The sequence below is a fragment of the Crinia signifera genome, chromosome 6 (assembly GCF_055691185.1).
Source record: "Crinia signifera chromosome 6, ASM5569118v1, whole genome shotgun sequence".
In the NCBI taxonomy this organism is placed as follows: Eukaryota; Metazoa; Chordata; class Amphibia; order Anura; family Myobatrachidae; genus Crinia; species Crinia signifera.
In genome coordinates, this window is record NC_139222.1 from 242,309,779 (window position 1) to 242,328,362 (window position 18,584).

The following is an 18,584-nucleotide window of genomic DNA, read 5'->3' on the forward strand; positions in this document are numbered from 1 at the left end:
TATTGGTCCAACACAAGTGTATTTCCAAGGAAATGTTGCTGCGTACCGTACTCACAAGTAAGTAAGCCTCTAAAAGCACATCTGGGTATCTTTATAGAAGGGAACTCCTATCTTGGAGGGCAATGACTCCCAGGTACGGAATGCAGGCAAACAAGAAAAAGCACTTTCAGTACTGTACATTTATTAAAGCAAAAAGATAACACAACACTGGGATCTGCAAAGATGTCAAAAGAGTCTGGTACCTTGTGGCTGGGGTATTGGCCTTATACCCCAGACCGTCACCATCAACAAGCAGTATCCCAGTACACACAGCAAGTGCGCTCCTCTCCTGCCAACGCGTTTCGACAGGATAACCTGTCTTTTTCAAGGCTTGGAGAGGAGTGCTGGGAAGACCATATTTATACCCATGCACATTGAGCCAAATATGACCACTACCGCTGGAAATGTGGTGCTGGGCGGAAGTAACATAAAATGTAAGCTTGGGGACTTAACCTGAGGCATGTTTAAAATAATGCCCTTAGTTAAACAGACAATGTAGATGTCCTTACTATACTTCATATCCTTAGTATTAGCATCCAGCGCCGCTCTCCGCGTCCCGTGGAACGCATCAGAGCCGGCCACTGGAACGCATAGTGACTTCCGGTGCGTCACTTCTGGAAGCGCCTGTGATGTATACATCACGTAGCTCAGTCCTCCTGGCTCCGTGGAACGCACCAGAGTGGGCTTATGACCCGCATGACGACTTCCGGTTTTTGTGTTGCTGGAAGGAGTCCTCTGTATACAGCGCTATGAGGCGCACTAGGAAGTTTATGCTGGAACGCATGGGGACTGTCAGTCCCGATATGCGCAAGGATTAACAGGGTATTGATATGTAAAAGCAATGGTTAAATTGCATTTAAAGTAAAAGTGCACAATGCTTAATGGATAGTTGAATATTTTAAGGTGGCAATGTGCAAATTAGGTATATTATGTAAAGTGGCGATGTGCATGAAAAAATAGGTCTTTTACTATAAAATACATGAATATGATAAAATACATAAATATAAAAACAGAATAAAACCAGTAGATAAAAAACTGTGAAATCTTTAAAAAGAGCAAAGGAACCATTTTAACTAAAAATCTGAATTTAGGCCATGCAGGGACTGTGAATTAAGATCGTATATCATCCGCATTTCTTTTTTGGCTAGATTATTATCTTTATTCTTATGACGCCAGTTGTCCTTAATGAGTTCCAAGCCCCAGAATCCTTTAATGTGATTCGTGGAGCATTGGTGGACTTCTTTAAAGTGCAAGGAAAATGGATGGTCTGGGTTTCCTTTTTTTTATATTCCTTATGTGTTCGGACCACCGAACCTTTAAGGTCCTGGTAGTCTTTCCCACATATAATTTCTCACATGTGCACATAATGGCGTAAATGGCATATTTTGAGTTACGCGTCATAAAATGGTTTAGTTTAAAAAGCTGATTATTCAGTAGTAATTCAACAGTTTTTTTATCTGTGCCGGGGCATGATTTGCACATGGCACAATCCCTGCACCTATGAAACCCCTTGTTTCCGATGATGCCCCCCAAAGGTTTCTCCATAAAGGCACATAAGGAATATAAAAAAAGGAAACCCAGACCATCCATTTTCCTTGCACTTTAAAGAAGTCCACCAATGCTCCACGAATCACATTAAAGGATTCTGGGGCTTGGAACTCATTAAGGACAACTGGCGTCATAAGAATAAAGATAATAATCTAGCCAAAAAAGAAATGCGGTGGATATACGACCTTAATTCACTGTCCCCGCATGGCCTAAATTCAGATTTTGAGTTAAAATGGTTCCTTTGCTCTTTTTAAAGTTTTCACAGTTTTTTATCTACTGGTTTTATTCTGTTTTTATATTGATGTATTTTATCATAGTCATGTATTTTATTGTAAAAGACCTATTTTTTCATGCACATCGCCACTTACCATAATATACCTAATTTGCACATTGCCACCTTAAAATATTCAACTATCCATTAAGCATTGTGCACTTTTACTTTAAATGCAATTTAACCATTGCTTTTACATATCAATACCCTGTTAATCCTTGCGCATATCGGGACTGACAGTCCCCATGCGTTCCAGCATAAACTTCCTGGTGCGCCTCATAGCGCTGTATACAGAGGACTCCTTCCGGCAACACAAAAACCGGAAGTCGTCATGCGGGTCATTAGCCCACTCCAGTGCGTTCCACGGCGCCAGGAGGACTGAGCTATGTGATGTATACATCACAGGTGCTTCTGGAAGTGACGCACCGGAAGTCCCTATGCGTTCCAGTGGCCGGCTCTGATGCGTTGCACGGGACGCGGAGAGCGGCAATGGACGCTTATAATAAGGATATGAAGTATAGTAAGGACATCTACATTGTCTGTTTAACTAAGGGCATTATTAGAAACATGCCTCAGGTTAAGTCCCCAAGTTTACATTTTATGTTACTTCCGCCCAGCACCACATTTCCGGCGGAAGTGGTCATATCTGGCTCAATGTGCATGGGTATAAATATGGTCTTCCCAGCACTCCTCTCCAAGCCTTGAAAAAGACAGGTTATCCTGTCGAAACACGTTGGCAGGAGAGGAGCACACTTGCTGTGTATACTGGGATACTGCTTGTTGACTTCTGGCGGAGCGCCTGGGCTCCACTTCTCGGGCAGGCTCTGGGCCTACGGGCAAGTCCATAGCTTGAATGGTCAGTTCAGCCGAAGTGGGAACTGGCACCAAGGGCATGGCGGGCCAGCCCGCGTACAGCAAGAGTTCAAGTAGGCTTTGTAAAACATTGGCCCTACACGAGGGATTCACTTCTGTGACTCCTCTGTATGGTTCCTCTGCGCCAATGGTCTCAGGCTCTGTGACCCGACTGACGTAAGGTTTGAGCTGATTTCGATGGATCCACTGTAGGCGGCCTCCATCTTGTCGCCGGACCTGATACACTGGGAGGGTCGATTCTGGCTTCATGGTAATTACGTACTGGTAGGGTTCCCACTTGGAGTCCCATTTGCTCAGAGGGTCGGCTCAGGCGTCCAAATCGTAGTTTCTCTTCTGTCACTCCTGTACTTCTTCCATGCGTTGGTTCACCACGGACTGTCATATTCATGTATTTTATTGTAAAAGACCTATTTTTTCATGCACATCGCCACTTTACATAATATACCTAATTTGCACATTGCCACCTTAAAATATTCAACTATCCATTAAGCATTGTGCACTTTTACTTTAAATGCAATTTAACCATTGCTTTTACATATCAATACCCTGTTAATCCTTGCGCATATCGGGACTGACAGTCCCCATGCGTTCCAGCATAAACTTCCTGGTGCGCCTCATAGCGCTGTATACAGAGGACTCCTTCCGACAACACAAAAACCGGAAGTCGCCATGCGGGTCATTAGCCCACTCCGGTGCATTCCACGGCGCCAGGAGGACTGAGCTACGTGATGTATACATCACAGGCGCTTCCGGAAGTGATGCACCGGAAGTCACTATGCGTTCCAGTGGCCGGCTCTGATGCGTTCAACGGGACGCGGAGAGCGGCACTGGACGCTTATACTAAGGATATGAAGTATAGTAAGGACATTTACATTGTCTGTTTAACTAAGGGCATTATTAGAAACATGCCTCAGGTTAAGTCCCCAAGTTTACATTTTATGTTACTTCCGCCCAGCACCACATTTCCGGCGGAAGTGGTCATATCTGGCTCAATGTGCATGGGTATAAATATGGTCTTCCCAGCACTCCTCTCCAAGCCTTGAAAAAGACAGGTTATCCTGTCGAAACGCGTTGGAAGGAGAGGAGCACACATGCTGTGTGTACTGGGATAGCTGCGATTCGAACGTCGGCCCTTGGTCGGACAATATCTGGCCCGGGAAGCCGTAGGGCCTGACGAACACCCTCCAGAAGACTTCGGCGGTCGTCTTGACTGTTAGATCTCGGACAGGTAAGGCCACAGCAAACTTAGTAGAATGGTCCACGATGACCAGGGCGTACTGGTACCCGGTGCGGCTCGACTCAAGCTTCACGTGGTCCAGGGTGACCAACTCCAAGGGGTATGTGGACAGAATTGGATGGAGGGGAGCTTTCTCCACCAATGTCGCGGGTCATCGCACTGCAAAGTTCGGGCAAGCCTTGCACCAGTCCTCTACATCTGCCCGCAAATTGGGCCAGTACACCCAGGTTCGTAGGTTCGACTCCATCTTCTGGCACCCAAAATGGCCGGAGTGATCGTGATAGGCCCGCAGTATCTCCTCTACCGCATCTCTGGGGATGATTAGTTGTTTGCTGGCATCGTGGGTTTTCGGGTCCACATACCTTCTGTAGAGCACCCCTTGCTGTACATCCAGTCGTTCTCTCTGCCGCCACAGCCGAAGCACTTCATTGGGGGCCCGATCTCGTTCTTCTCGCGACGGGGAGTGCCATGACTCCAAATAACTCCTGACCTGTTGGATGTACGGACATCCTTGCTGTCGCTGGGCCCAGTTCTCCTCCGCTTCTCCCTTCACGGTACTAGTGATAGCTGCACTGGTGCAAGGTGGTCTCGGTCTTTGGTGCCGCCCTTTGAACCGAGGCAACTCTTCCTGCTCCCATGCGTCAGTTTCGTCTTCACCTTCTTCTTCGGGGTTGGGTAGGCGGGAGAGCGCGTTGGCATTGGCGTTGCTGCGCCCACTTCTATATTTGATGCTGTACTGGTAGTTGGCCAGCCGGGAGGCCCAACGCTGTTCCAGAGCACCCAGCCGGGCAGTCGCTTGGTTTGCCAGCGGAATGCAGTTGGTGACGGCTACAAATGGAGTGGCGGCCAAGTAGTCCCTAAACTTCTCTGGTACCACCCACACCAGCGCCAGAAATTCCAGTTTGAAGGAACTGTAGTTGACATCATTCCGTTCAATCTTCCTTAGACTACAACTGGCGTAGGCAATGGTCCGTTCTTTCCCATCCTGGACTTGTGCCAACACTGCCCCGAGACCTTTTTTACTAGCCTCGGTGTACAGACGGAAGGGAATGCTGTAGTCAGGATATGCCAACAGGGGGGCCTCAGTCAGCACCTTTTTAAGCTGGTCGAACGCCTCTTGTCGACTCTCTGTCCTTACCACCGGAATCTTCTTGTTGTAGCCGTCTTTGGGGATTCCCCTCATCAATAATCTGGTTTGAAAAATCCACCAGGGGCGAGTACTAATTGGAAGAACACTACTTATGCTTTATTGCCTGCTATATAAGAGTAGACCATTATTGAGGGTATGGTTTCACTTACCCCTCAATGTTAATATTCATATATGGTGTCTAAGGAATTACACTATTGTGGTTCTTCTCTTTTCTGGGTTATATTCCACATACATCCATGGAAGGCTGGAAAAATGACTCCAGTGAGAGAAAATGCCATTGAAGTCATTCCCTCCTCCTAATAGTGATCATTAACTGCTATTTAGTAGACATAGAGGATGGTACAATTCTATTTATCACACTAAAATATTGCCTTTACATTGTGTTAATAGTATCAGACTATTGTTCTGTTTTCTGTGTTTTTTATTTGAGATTTCAAGAAAAATACCATCACTGGTGAAGTGCCCAGAGATCCCCTTATTAGCTATTTTGGTATAGATAGAACATCTAGTTATAAGTTATAGGAAATGTATTATGTAACATTCATGTATTAATTTGGCAGGCCTGTATCCAGAATTATCACTGTGGACATAACAGTATACTGCCATCCAACCAGCAGCCAGCTACCCAGAATTAGTGAGGAAAAAATACTCTAAGTATATCAGGCACAAAAATTAAACACTTTGTTAAAAATGTATTCTTTAATCAATAAATAATTAATGATCACAGCTTCAATTATATATTGTGATGCTCCCAAAAGAATAACTTGAATTCTACGGAAAAAGACTAAACAAGTGAGAGAGTGCACTGTATTGATCTATTAATTATTTAATAGTAAGTCTAAATATCAGTTTTAAGACATTAAATAAAAAAACATAATTAAAACATTTACACAGATAATGTAATACACTAATAATAAAATAAAAAATAATGATGTCCAACATTAACCACACAATTATGATTCAATTTCCAAAGTCTAAAGCAGCCCATACACGCTGCTTTGTGGGCGTGCTGTACTAGCATGGATCACATTGCATTGCATGTGCATCTGTTGCGCATGCAATGCGATGCAATGTGATGAAACCTAAGTACAAAAAGTATGTGCAAGCACATACTTTTTGTACTTAGGTTTCATCACATTGCATCGCATTGCATGCACAACGGATGCACATGCAATGCAATGCAATGTGATCCGTGCTAGTACAGCACGGAAAGCACGCCCACAAAGCAGCGTGTATGGGCTGCTTAATGGATTAAACCATACATTATACAGGTATTCCTTGGTGCTCTTACCCACTTGTCTCCAGATAAATGTTAAGCAGCCCATACACGCTGCTATGAGGGCGTGCTTTCCGTGCTGTACTAGCACGGATCACATTGCATTGCATTGCATGTGCATCCGTTGTGCATGCAATGCGATGCAATTTGATGAAACCTAAGTACAAAAAGTATGTGCTTGCACATACTTTTTGTACTTAGGTTTTATCACATGTGTTTGGACCCCTGAAACCTGAAGGACATCCTGGTAAAAACAGACATTACAGGGAGAGGCATGAGTAAGCCCACAGACTTTCTCTCCAGAAAAGCAGGATGTTACAGATGTCTTGGATGTGCCACCTGTAGCCACATGGTCATAGGTGACACATTCAGACACCCATATTCGGGTAGGGCGCATAAAATTAGATATGCCTTGACATGCACCACACGGTACGTTGTGTACCTCATCTCGTGCCCGTGTGGCCTACACTACGTAGGTAAGACGGTGACACAGTTCAAGGAGAGGATGGCCCAACACAGGGCAGCCATAAGGGCCGCCTTGACTAGTGGAACGAGCGAACAAGCAGTGGCTCGTCACTTTGCCTTGGCCAAGCACAACATCGCGGCACTAAGATACCGGATGATTGACCACATCCCAGCCTCCCTTAGGGGTGGGGACAGGGATAAGCAGTTGCTACGTTTGGAGAGTAAGTGGATATACAAGCTCAATACAGTTAGCCCGCATGGGCTTAATGAAGCCAACCATCTCGGGTGCTTTTTATAATAAGGGTGGCGATACTCCTCAATAACATATTAGAGAGGCCCACACAGTAGGGGCCATCTTGCCATTAGATCTAACAACCAAGTGATTATAATATATATATCCAAAGTTAGTGGTTAATTAAAATTAAAAATACTTAAGATCTTATAGCAATGGAGTGCGACTGAGAAGGTAGCCATTTATGACCAACAGCAGAAATGCTGTGAGTCCCACACAAACAAGACTAGCTCACATTTATTAATAGGATAATAGATTATTTATTCACCAAATATGACACAGTTGATTTTATTTGAGACTTGATACACGTTTTTTTATTTTTTTTATTTTTTATTTTTAGTTTTTTGGTGAGATTATGCTACTAGTGGTGAATGTCAACACGAGGGGGGAAGTCAATTGGAGAGAACTGGTAGAATCAGGCCGACCCACCATGAGTGGACACGGCAGGTTTCATGTCCAGGGACCATTGACACACCCCCTGTGTGACACACACCATGAAAGATAATGATTTAACAGTTAGGATACTTGTTTGTATAGTCAGCTTAGTTTTGTAAGTGTAATTGTATGTGTATATGGTAAATGTTAATTGTTATTGTCCATTGTTTAAAGTCAATGTCAGCAGACATAATGTGCACAAATACACTAGTGCCATCTAGTGATCACTTAATATATCACATAAAGCGTAACACATATTGCTCACGTGACAGATGCAGATAATCAGAGGCATAAAAGACCCCGTATATATATTTTTTTATCACACACACAGAATATGCACTAAATACGATAAGCAGTACATTGGGGCACGTTATCAATGATTTTGCAACTGTCTTTTATTTTTTAGATACACAACATAGTGCATCGCAGTGTTGCCCGTCTAACATGTTGTTCCTGGACGGCGATACGTCATTTCCGGGAGACAAACCCGGAAGTGGGACGGAGAACGCGCCGGTGGACGGATGTGAGAGCGGGCGGCACCGGGATGGGTAAGTTTTACACAGGTATAAATGTCAGTCACTCATGTATGTTCAACTGAGTATGTCCTGAAGACGGGCTTGGCCCGAAACGCCGTAGGCATCAGTAAACCGCACTTTTGATTACAAAGAGACCCGGAGTGACGTTCTTTATTTGGGAGTTCTGCATGTGGTCAGCAATTCAAGCTGACAGGTGGACGAGCACCTGGGCAGGTTTATCCATATATATGTAGAGGCAGTGCCGGACCTCGAGAAGGAATATATATATATATATATATATATATATATTCTTGCTTCTTGCTTCAGATCTTATCAATTTCATCCCTGAAGTAGGAAGCAAGATCTTGGGCATGGATAGTGGCTAGTGGCTTGGGTGAAGGAGGGTTGAGAAGTTATTTAAATGTATTAAAAATACGTTTTGTGTTAGAAGCTTGAACAGAAATGAGAGTTTGGAATATGTTTGTTTGGCAGTTTCCAGGGCATAACTATAGGACTGGTGGACTGCGAGATTTATGCCATTTACGTTCAATGGGAAAATCCTTTACAACCAGGTAACTTGCACCTTTGTTTTGTTTCATCATACTGTATATGGTCCAATGGCTTGCTTGGTCCATGCGAATGTTGACAGGTAGAACATAAGTGGTTGGACCTGTGTGTCTTTTAGTTTCAAGTCCTTTTTCAATTTCACTCGATGTACCTCTTTTCCTGGAAAAATTGGCACCCATCAAGCACATACATCAAAAATCTTGTATAGCATTTGCATGTTTTAGCAAATTTGCTACAAGCTTAAAATGAATATCCAACATAACTGGTTTGCATCTGTATAAATTGATTATATATACATGAAAAAGAGCTACCCTTACTATAGATTAAACATTTTTTCACCATTTAAAATACTGGAACAATCTTCAGAACGACACACCAAACAAGCTGAAAAGTCGGCATGCGGACACGCCAGACAAGCAACTGAATATCCGTTTTTTGTTGATTGTCAGTGACACTGCACGCCATTTTGTGAACTAATCGCTTAATATTGCTTTGTAGCAAATAGCCCACAACATGAAATGGTTGACTGCCTGAGTTTCAAGTGTTTTATAGTGAGATGTTTGGGTACTATATATAGCAAATTTGCAACGGTATGCAACAAAGGGTTAACTAGTGTAGCGTAATGAAATGTAAGTACAGAAGTGCCCTTACATAAGTGGAAACTATTCCATCGCTAGCTACATAGATGTGGGCTCCCAGGAAGCCCACGTTGAAACAATTTAGCCTTTTTTGTTAACCCTAACATGCCTGTTACAGTATATACTTTGACCATAATGTATACTCGCTTACTTATACCCATTATACTGTAAATAGGGTAATGAGACGCAAGCCTTGGCAATAGTATTTTCTGATAAAAAAAATTCAGTACAGTATAAAAGGAGATCTTGCTCTATAGTACATTTTAATGAAGACTTCATGCCTGCACAACGTGGATTATTTCACTATAATATTGAATAAGACATCTGACACAGTGGTAATTTTAAAAAGCGACATCTGGTGAATGTCCTTACCGGTAATGCCATACGCCATGCTGTGAGACTTATTGTGCCACCACGCGCTCACGTGAATTGCAACACGTTATTGGGACAAACGCCATGGGCAGCATAGATGAGAGTGGCTCCATCTGTAGGTGCCTCTACTTTTTCATATTTACAAGCACAACACTATGTGGGTGGGATTTGTAGGCTCTTTCGGGCATGAGAATGGGAACATCTCCTGAACAATTTCTTAGTAACACCCCTTCACACTAAGAGAGCAAATATCAGCATATTATAAGTTCTTAAGAGATCCCTTGGAGCACTCTAAACAACACATGGGTCTTTCACAATAGTTGGTACATTTTCCTAATGTATCGATAGAAAACCTCCTTAAAATGTTGGAGTATTCAATTACTACATTCCCAACAGCCTAATTTACAGAAATGTATCTAAATGTTTTCCACCATGTATATATTTATCCTCTTAGAGGTTATCAAATGGGAATTCGAGAAAGTTCTGCTTGTCTTAAATGCTCTCAATCATCAGCAGATAAATGTAATTGTTTTTGGACATGTCCAAACATTAAAATATTTTGACTTCACTAAGACATATTTGGTTAAATTTGCACCATTACTCCTGAGTCGGCACTCTTTGGGATCTTACCTATTGATATTAGAAGCTCTAGAGGGGCAAAGCAATTGCTATTAGCAGTGCCTTCAGTTGCACGGAAAGCAATATTACAAGTATGGACATATTCTACAAACCCTTCTCTTACAGTATTTAAAGAAAAACATTTTTTTCCCCATATGGACAGGCTTGAAGCCTCCCTCCAATAGGAATCTCAAGTAAAAATTTTTTTGATACATGGCAAAGCTTTGTTGAAGTTTTATCAATTCCAATGAAAAGCTCAATCCATAAATGCTTTCAAACACGTGTACTATTGGAAGAGCCTGCATTCATTGTTACATCTCCGATATCTACTCAACTCTCATTGTTGATCTTTTGTAAATGTGATGTATGTTTTTTTATGTCATTGTACCCCCCCCCCCTTTTTTTTTAAACCCTACATCTAGCGGAAATTGACACATTCACACATTGCACAACAGGATGCCTTATTGTATTGCTATATATTGAAGCTTCAAAGAATAAATATCATACCGAACATGGTTTCTGCTTCCTGCAAGGTGGAACTATTTTAAATAATTCTTGTTGAACATAATATTTTACAGGGCGGAAATATTTTAATGCAGCACAAAAAAAGGGTAGATGCCATCAATAATGCAATGACTTCATGTCATTGCATTCAGAAAATTAGGGAGGAGCTTTTATCTCTCCCCAATTATACTAATAGAGATACCACTTGCTGCTGGTTACAGCACAATATTATAAAACCTGTTCATGCTACTTAGAACGCAAATATTTTATTGCAGCACAGGAAAAGGGTAAATGCCATCAATAATGCAATGACTTCATGTAAATAAGCTTCACCTCTAATATATTTTCAAACTTCAATAATCATTGAATTGAAAAAAACTTCCTTTCTCAAAGTTAGAATAGAAACTTTTCTCAAGTTTTGTAGAGTCCCTGAGGGACAAAACATTTCTCATCTCCTGATATAACAGTGGTATATAACAGTGGCAACCACAGTTACTGTTCACACACTATGACCAAGCCAGCATCTCTCAGCACTTGGTAAAGCTGATAAGACAGAAGCATACTTACAGTAAGTATAGACACTTGGAGCATATACTGTACTATAAGTTTCGTTGTTTTCATTTTTGCTTTTAACAAAAAATGCAATTTTAGTTCATTTAAAGCAGGGGTGGGGAACCTCAGGCCCGGGGGCCGTATGCGGCCCTCATAGCCGGTTTGAGTGGCCCTCCCACCCTTTTTCAGGAGTCAAGAACAGGGGAATTCTCACGAGAAGTTGGTACTGTAGTTCTTGTGAGATTCCTCTTAATTAACAGCAGCCGGGGACTGTCAGTCATATTCAGCAGCCGCCTTCAGAGCGTGAAACGGCTGCAGCAGGAAAATTTGTAAGATTTTTTTTTTACATATGGCCCCCGAAGGATTTTTTCCCCCTATACAAACGGCCCTTGGCACAAAAAAGGTTCCTCACCCCTGATTTAAAGCCTATATAGTAAGTAGTATTACTTTATTATCACTTTAAGCTGGGGTGCTGAGATAGTGATTTTGTAGCCGAAATCAGGTGAAATGCATGCTTCAAGTCAGCCAGCCACAAAACCTGTGTAATTCATTAGTATCTCAGTGTACAGGAAAATTATGGTAAACTTACATAAAAGTAATAGGATAATAATGCAGAGTATTGTTTCTCAAAGTCTGTCCTCAGTACCTCTGACACGTTCACGTTTTCCGTACCGCCTGTGGATCTGTACAATGTAATAGAAATTATTACACCGGTGCCGCACCTAGATGATCTGGAAACACGAACTGTTAGGGACCCTGAGGACGAGTGTGAGAAACACTGATATAGATACTATTTTTCTATCTATTGGATGGAAAACTGTAAATGCTGGTAGTGCAGATGTATATACATTTTGTAGTTTTAGTTAGCATTTTGTGACCATTATTGATTGTCATTGCCAACATTAGTAATAATTTGATGAAAGAGGTTGAATCTGCTATATACAGTATGAAATGCTTACCTTGGACTAGAAGTATTTTGGATTTAAATATTTATTTAATTTTAGAATAACTGCATTGTGTAATGAGATAACTTAGGGATGGGACCTAAGTCTAAACATAACATGCATACGGTATGGGTGACTTTTAATAGGATGCGATTTTTAGTCATCTTTAAATTCGCCCATTATCGCACTTTTTAAAATTGCATTTTTTTGCTGCAAGTTCGCATATTTAATGAGGTGCGTATTCCGGGTAAAAAAGGGTGATATGGTGCGATAATGTGCTATTTTTAGTCATGAAAATGTGCGAATTTGAGGAAATGTGCGATTTTTAGTCATGAAAATGTGCGAATTTGAGGAAATGTGCGAATTTGTGTTAAAAAAAAGAAAAAAAAATGGCGTGAGGTCCCCCCTCCTGAGCAGAACCAGCCCCGCACTTATTGAGCTAGACCTGGTTCCAAAAATACCAGGAACAAAAAAATCTGGGGGTCCCCCATATTTTGAAACCAGGTCCGGCTCAATGAGCCTGGGGCTGGTTATGCTCAGGAGGGGGGACCTCACGCCATTTAAAAAAAAAATACTTTTTACACATTTTTTAAGACAGGACCATGCAAATTCGCCTGTCAGAACCTGGTAGATTTTGGCAGTTTTTGGCAAAAAAAAATTGCAAAAATTAAATTGTCGGATCTCAATAAATGTCACCCTATGTGTTTCTTATACACCTTATACACATAGGCCCTTATTCTGGTTCACTCGCAAAGGCAAATTCCTTCTCAAATGAACAAAGCCATGTTCACTGCAGGGGGGGCAGATGTAACATGTGCAGAGAGAATGAGATTTGAGTAAGTTATTTTTATTCTGTGCAGGAAAAATACTGACTGCTTTATTGTTACACTGCAATATAGATCTCACTTTGAAGTAAAAACCCACCCTCTCTGCACATGTTACATCTTCCCTACATGCAGTACACATGGTTTTGTCCATTTGAGAAGGAATGGAAATAAGTGAACCAGAATAAGGGTCATAGCCTGTAGGTAATTTTCTACAATGTTGTCAATATTTTTGTGCATTACACAAAGTTTGTATACACTGTGATATTAGAAAGCAAAGGTGTCACAAAGGAGTCATGTTGAAAAATACGGGGATTTCAGAATATTTTTGATATAGGATTTTAGGATATAAGAGACTCAACCTGTAATGTTATCTAAAGTCAATGACATATACAGTACAAGTGTTCTCCCCAAATAAGTAAATTTTGGCACTTAGGGGGCTATTTATCAAAGATTGGAGAGTGATAAGAGACATTTTTAAACACAGCTTGTTACATGTGAATTAAGCTTGTTGGCTGGTACATTACCTATACACCTGGTCTCTCTCCAAGCTTTAATTTTTCTCCCAGTATTGCCAGTTACAGATGTACCCAGAAGTGCCAGTTCCATATAATCTCCAGAGTAGTGCCAGTTTCAGTTGTCTCTTGTAGTGCAATTTCCAGATGTGCCCAGTAGTGCCAATTACCTATCATATCCCAAGCAGTGCCAGTTCCAGATGTCCCCCAGTAGTGACTGGTACATATCATGTCCCCAGTAGTGCCAGCTACAAAGTCTCCAGTAGTGCCAGTTACATATCATGTCCCCAGTAGTGCCAGTTACAGATCATGTCCCCAGTAGTGCCAGTTACATATCATGTCCCCAGTAGTGCCAGTTACAGGTGTCCAACAGTAGTGCTCTTAGCAAATAAATAAACGTAAAAAAACTTTGGTTTTCAGAATAATTTGGATATAAAAAATATGGATAAGGGATCCTCAACCTGTATAAGTAAATACACTGACACTTTACTATAGTGGAGAAAAAAGGACTCTCTTTTTTGTTGGGGCACCCTTATCTGAAATTATGGGGGTTATCTTGGTTCACTCCTTCTGGCAAATTCCTTCTTAGATGGAACTGCAGGTGGGGTAGATGTTAATTGTGCAGAGAGAGCTAGATTTGAGTGGAGTTTTACTTCAAAGTGACATATATATTGCAGTGTAAAAATAAAGCAGTCAGTACAGCACAGACACAAAATAACTCACCCAAATCTAATTCTCTCTGCACATTTTACATCTGCCCCCTTCAGTGCACATGGTTTTGTCCATCTAAGAAGGAATTTGCCAAAAGGAGTGAACCAGAATAACCCCCTATATGTTGTGTTTATAATGAATGGTATGATTTCATAGCATAATATGGATGACAAAGCACAAGTATGGACATACAGTACATCAAATGAGGTAATAACCTCTTTAGTGTATATTTGATTACAAAAAAATTGGAACGGATCATTCCATATGATAATTGTTTTAAAACTTCACTTTTAATTTAAATGAATGCATAAAATAGAGTACACAACAGGGGCAAATGCAGGATTTGCAAGGGGGGTTTCCAGGGAGGGGTGATCTAGACGGTCAGTATAAAGACATTGGAATTCCCCACCCCCCCAGGTATCCTGACAGAGTTGCAAGTGGCTCACTGCGCTTGTCACAGGTTCTATTCTGCCTCTATTGGGGTCTTGGATCCCATGAGTGAGAATAGTCCCTGTTTTTTGGGATCCTGACTGTCGGGCAGTTGGGATTTCGATGGCAGGATTTCCACATTGGTAAACGAACCGTCGGTATCCCAACTGATGGTCTGGGCAATGAATGCAATTTTAAAATGTGAAATATAACTCCCATCTTAGTAAATGTCCCCCTATATGCCTTATCAAACAAATAAGACTTTCGAGATGACGGATTTTGTCTTTTGTAACACCAAATCATGTATTTATTTATTAGAGTGATCTAGCCGAACATGAGTTGAACATCAAGAAGGGGCTAGATACCCATGGTGTTTCAGAACATTTCTGCAGCCAACACAATAAGAATATTAAACATCTGGTTACATTTAGTGGTATAAAAACTTTAAGTCCAGATTGGAGAAGAGATAATAGAGAGACAAAATTGGCTCAAGCGGAGATGAGAACCATTCACTGTATCTACTCAAAACATTAGTTCCAAATAGATTGAAGATTGAGTTTAAACTCAAACGGTTCTTATAGGGTGCTCTTAAATTTTTCATTTTATTTCCCCATTAATCATGTATTAATATTAGAACCGTTTCTTGTGCAATAATTTATGTATATGAGTTATACTGTATGTCTGTAGCATTATGGTAATATCCCTAATCCATGCCTTTTTATGCCGAGGTAATGGGCCCTATGGATATTAAAATGTTGCTGCCCTCTCCAATATGGCACCCAATATAATACTATGGCTGTGAGGAACATCTATATGGAGGACTCGATTATATAATAACAAGTGCTACCACTAAGTAGAAACTAAACCTGGAACAAAAGATGTGGATTAAAGTTTCCAGGGACAGAAGCGGGAGATGAGATATGTGTGCACCACAAGCAACAGAGCCGCAATAATACATAGTATGGTCCACGAGCGTGAAGTACGTGATTACTACTTCCGGTTCCAGGTATCGCAGGATACATTGCACTTCTGGTAGCAGCAAATAACATATGGAAATGCCAGAAAATATGGCACAGATTAATGGCGGCATTTTAGTGTTATTCTTATGTATAGCTTGAATGGTTATAATGAGGGTGAGATAGAATTTTATGTATTAGATTAGGGAAAGATGAATGTGATATGTATATTTTATGCATTTTATTAATAGTTAATGTCAAATGGGGAAATCCATGAAACATTTTTATAATGTTTATTAGATTAACATTATAAATACCGGCATAGGGACTAAGGTCCACCACACCCTGAGGAAGGACTATTCAAGTCAGAAACGCGTTGGTGGTGGAGGACCTTTACTGGTGGTTTTCTGCTGACCCCTTTTCCATCTGGGACATTTTCCCCCTGTACTCATGCCAGTTGAGCTCTTATGAGGAGAACGGTTTTATCATTAGTTATACCGCCAGCAATCTTTTATTTGGAATTATTTCTGTGCGATTTTATTGGATTGATGTTCATGTACCGATAAATACTTGAGTATCGTGGAACTTTTGTCTGGGAAAATCATTGAGGACCCTGACCGAAAGATACCTTTATGGGAATATAGGGACCCCCATTCAGGTGAGTGTCAGTCTTTTGCTTGGTGTTTGGTGAAGATTTGACATGTGTTGAAGGGTTTATCCCATTAAATGGTTTATTTAATACCAAACATTAATTTGAAACCTTTGTTTCTTTGTGGGCACCCTGGTTGGAGTGGAAAGGACCAGTATAACTGGATCTAGAGGAATATAGAGAATATATCTTCTTATTGGACAGTGCTGAGGGGAACATTTATTTTGTTTTTTTTGTTGTGGTGTAAGGGTTGGTACCCCTAGATGTTCTTCAGTAGGGTGCAGTAGGTCATTGTCATTTTTTTTTGCAAATGTATTGCTCACCCGGTATTAGAATGAGCACTGGTTATATAACTATAGTATACACATTCAGTTTGGGCTATGAACCATTTTACAACCACTAACTGATATAAACCATAATACTGTATTAGCCGGACATACACTAAGTAAATTAATCTATTTTTATTTCCACAAGGTTTTTGTTTGCATAAAAATGACATTAGAAGATTGCAAAAATGTGACAGAATTTACAATGTTGGGTTTGTTAGATGGTCCGGAGCTACAATATCCAGTTGGTGTATTACTTATATTTGCCTATTCCATGATATTTTTAGGAAACCTCACCATCATTTTTGTTTTTTCTGCAGATTCCCATCTGCACACCCCCATGTACATCTTCTTGTTCAACCTTTCCATCATTGACATCGCTTCCTCATCAAATATTCTGCATTTATTATTTCAAATGCTTTTCACAAAACATAACATCATTTCATTTGCAGGATGTATAACTCAGATGTATATTTTTGTTACCCTGGTTATTACTGAGCTTCTCCTGCTGGCAGCCATGGCATATGACCGCTACGTGGCAATCTGTCATCCTCTTTATTACACTGTTCTAATGAGTATAAGAAACTGCATTGGCCTCTCAATTGCTTCTTGGTTTGTTGGGTTATTGGACCCAATTGGATATGCTGTCCTTATATCTAATATGTCCTTTTGGTCAGAGCATCCTATTGACCATTTCTTTTGTGATGTGACCCCATTGCTGATGATCGCATGCAGTGATATATCCAAGGTAGAAATGTTAAACTATATAGAAGGGGTACTACTGGGATTTTCTTCATTATTGTTTATATTACTTTCATACATATATATTATCTCCAACGTTCTGAAGGTAAAATCTGCAGAAGGGAAACAAAAAGCATTTTCCACCTGCTCATCCCATCTAACCTGTGTGATCATTTATTATGGGACTATGATCTGTTTGCATATGAAACCTACATCCAGTTATTTCCCAAAACTGGACAAGATCTTCACTCTGGTGTACGCTGTATTGGTGCCTATGCTGAATCCTTTTATTTACTGTCTGAAGAACAAAGAAGTAAAAAAGTCATTATTTAGACTGAAGGCTAAATTCTTTATAAAATATTTATAGCCTTGTTTTATTATAGGTATCTGTATTATATCAATATGTTTGGATAGTATAGGTAACTTCACATCTGGTAGCTCTTTGTTCTATGGACTTCTGGGATATTTTTTCTGATAAATAATTAAACGTCATAGTCAGAGAATACTGGTATATTTCTAAATGTATCCAATAATTTTAGATCCTCTTTTCTTTGGTTTATCATAAAGCAATACTTATTTCTTCCTTTGTTTTGGATAGTAGCAGTTCCAGTACACATTCTTTGCACAATTCATGGACTAAACAAAGGTATAGAGCTGGTGGTGCGATCTGTGTTGTCACCGAGGATGCAATGCTGTAGGGATGACACAGTTGATGGCCTAGGTTATATTTGTGGCATTGTCCAATAACCTATGTTGCCAGCACTACAGTAAATGCACTGTCCTGTGCTCTGCATCATGTGCATTGTGAGCAGTACTACATGGCCCTGCTTTCTGTTGGCCCTGCCAGGGTCATAACTAGGGGGAGCTAGGGGGTTATGCTGCCCAGTTGCAGGGTTAGGGGGGCATTAAATCTATGCAATTAGCCATCAGCCGCCCAACTCTGACTCTGAGTGACAGTCCCGCACCGCTGGAGCTTCTCATATACACGCTTACGAAAACCATGTGTGATGACGTTGTGTCACACCCAGATACTTCCTGCACGCTCGAGAAGGGTCTCCAGTCCTCCTCCTGCCACCTCTTATAAGTGCTTGGCTTGACTGCAACTGGTATCTGGCTGCTCCAGCCTGCACATGGAGC

At 41.0% G+C, this 18,584-nt stretch overlaps 1 protein-coding gene across 1 annotated transcript; it reads left to right on the forward strand.

The window, feature by feature from the left end:
- Positions 1-6,899: 6,899 nt before the first annotated feature.
- On the forward strand, positions 6,900-17,814 carry LOC146009735 (olfactory receptor 1C1-like). The gene is made up of 4 exons (XM_083150197.1): positions 6,900-7,080; positions 7,993-8,134; positions 11,996-12,120; positions 17,027-17,814. Exons 1-4 carry the CDS (start codon positions 6,900-6,902, stop codon positions 17,812-17,814), a joined length of 1,236 nt encoding a protein of 411 aa, XP_083006323.1.
- The last annotated feature ends 770 nt before the right edge of the window (positions 17,815-18,584 follow it).

Excerpts from the sequence above, each read along its gene's own strand:
- LOC146009735 (XM_083150197.1), top strand. The coding sequence starts at position 6,900 with ATGGCCCAACACAGGGCAGCCATAAGGGCCGCCTTGACTAGTGGAACG. Across the intron at positions 7,081-7,992 it reads GCAGTTGCTACGTTTGGAGA|ATACACAACATAGTGCATCG; the intron begins GTAAGTGGATAT and ends TTTATTTTTTAG. Across the intron at positions 12,121-17,026 it reads TAGGGACCCTGAGGACGAGT|ATTCCCATCTGCACACCCCC; the intron begins GTGAGAAACACT and ends TTTTTTCTGCAG.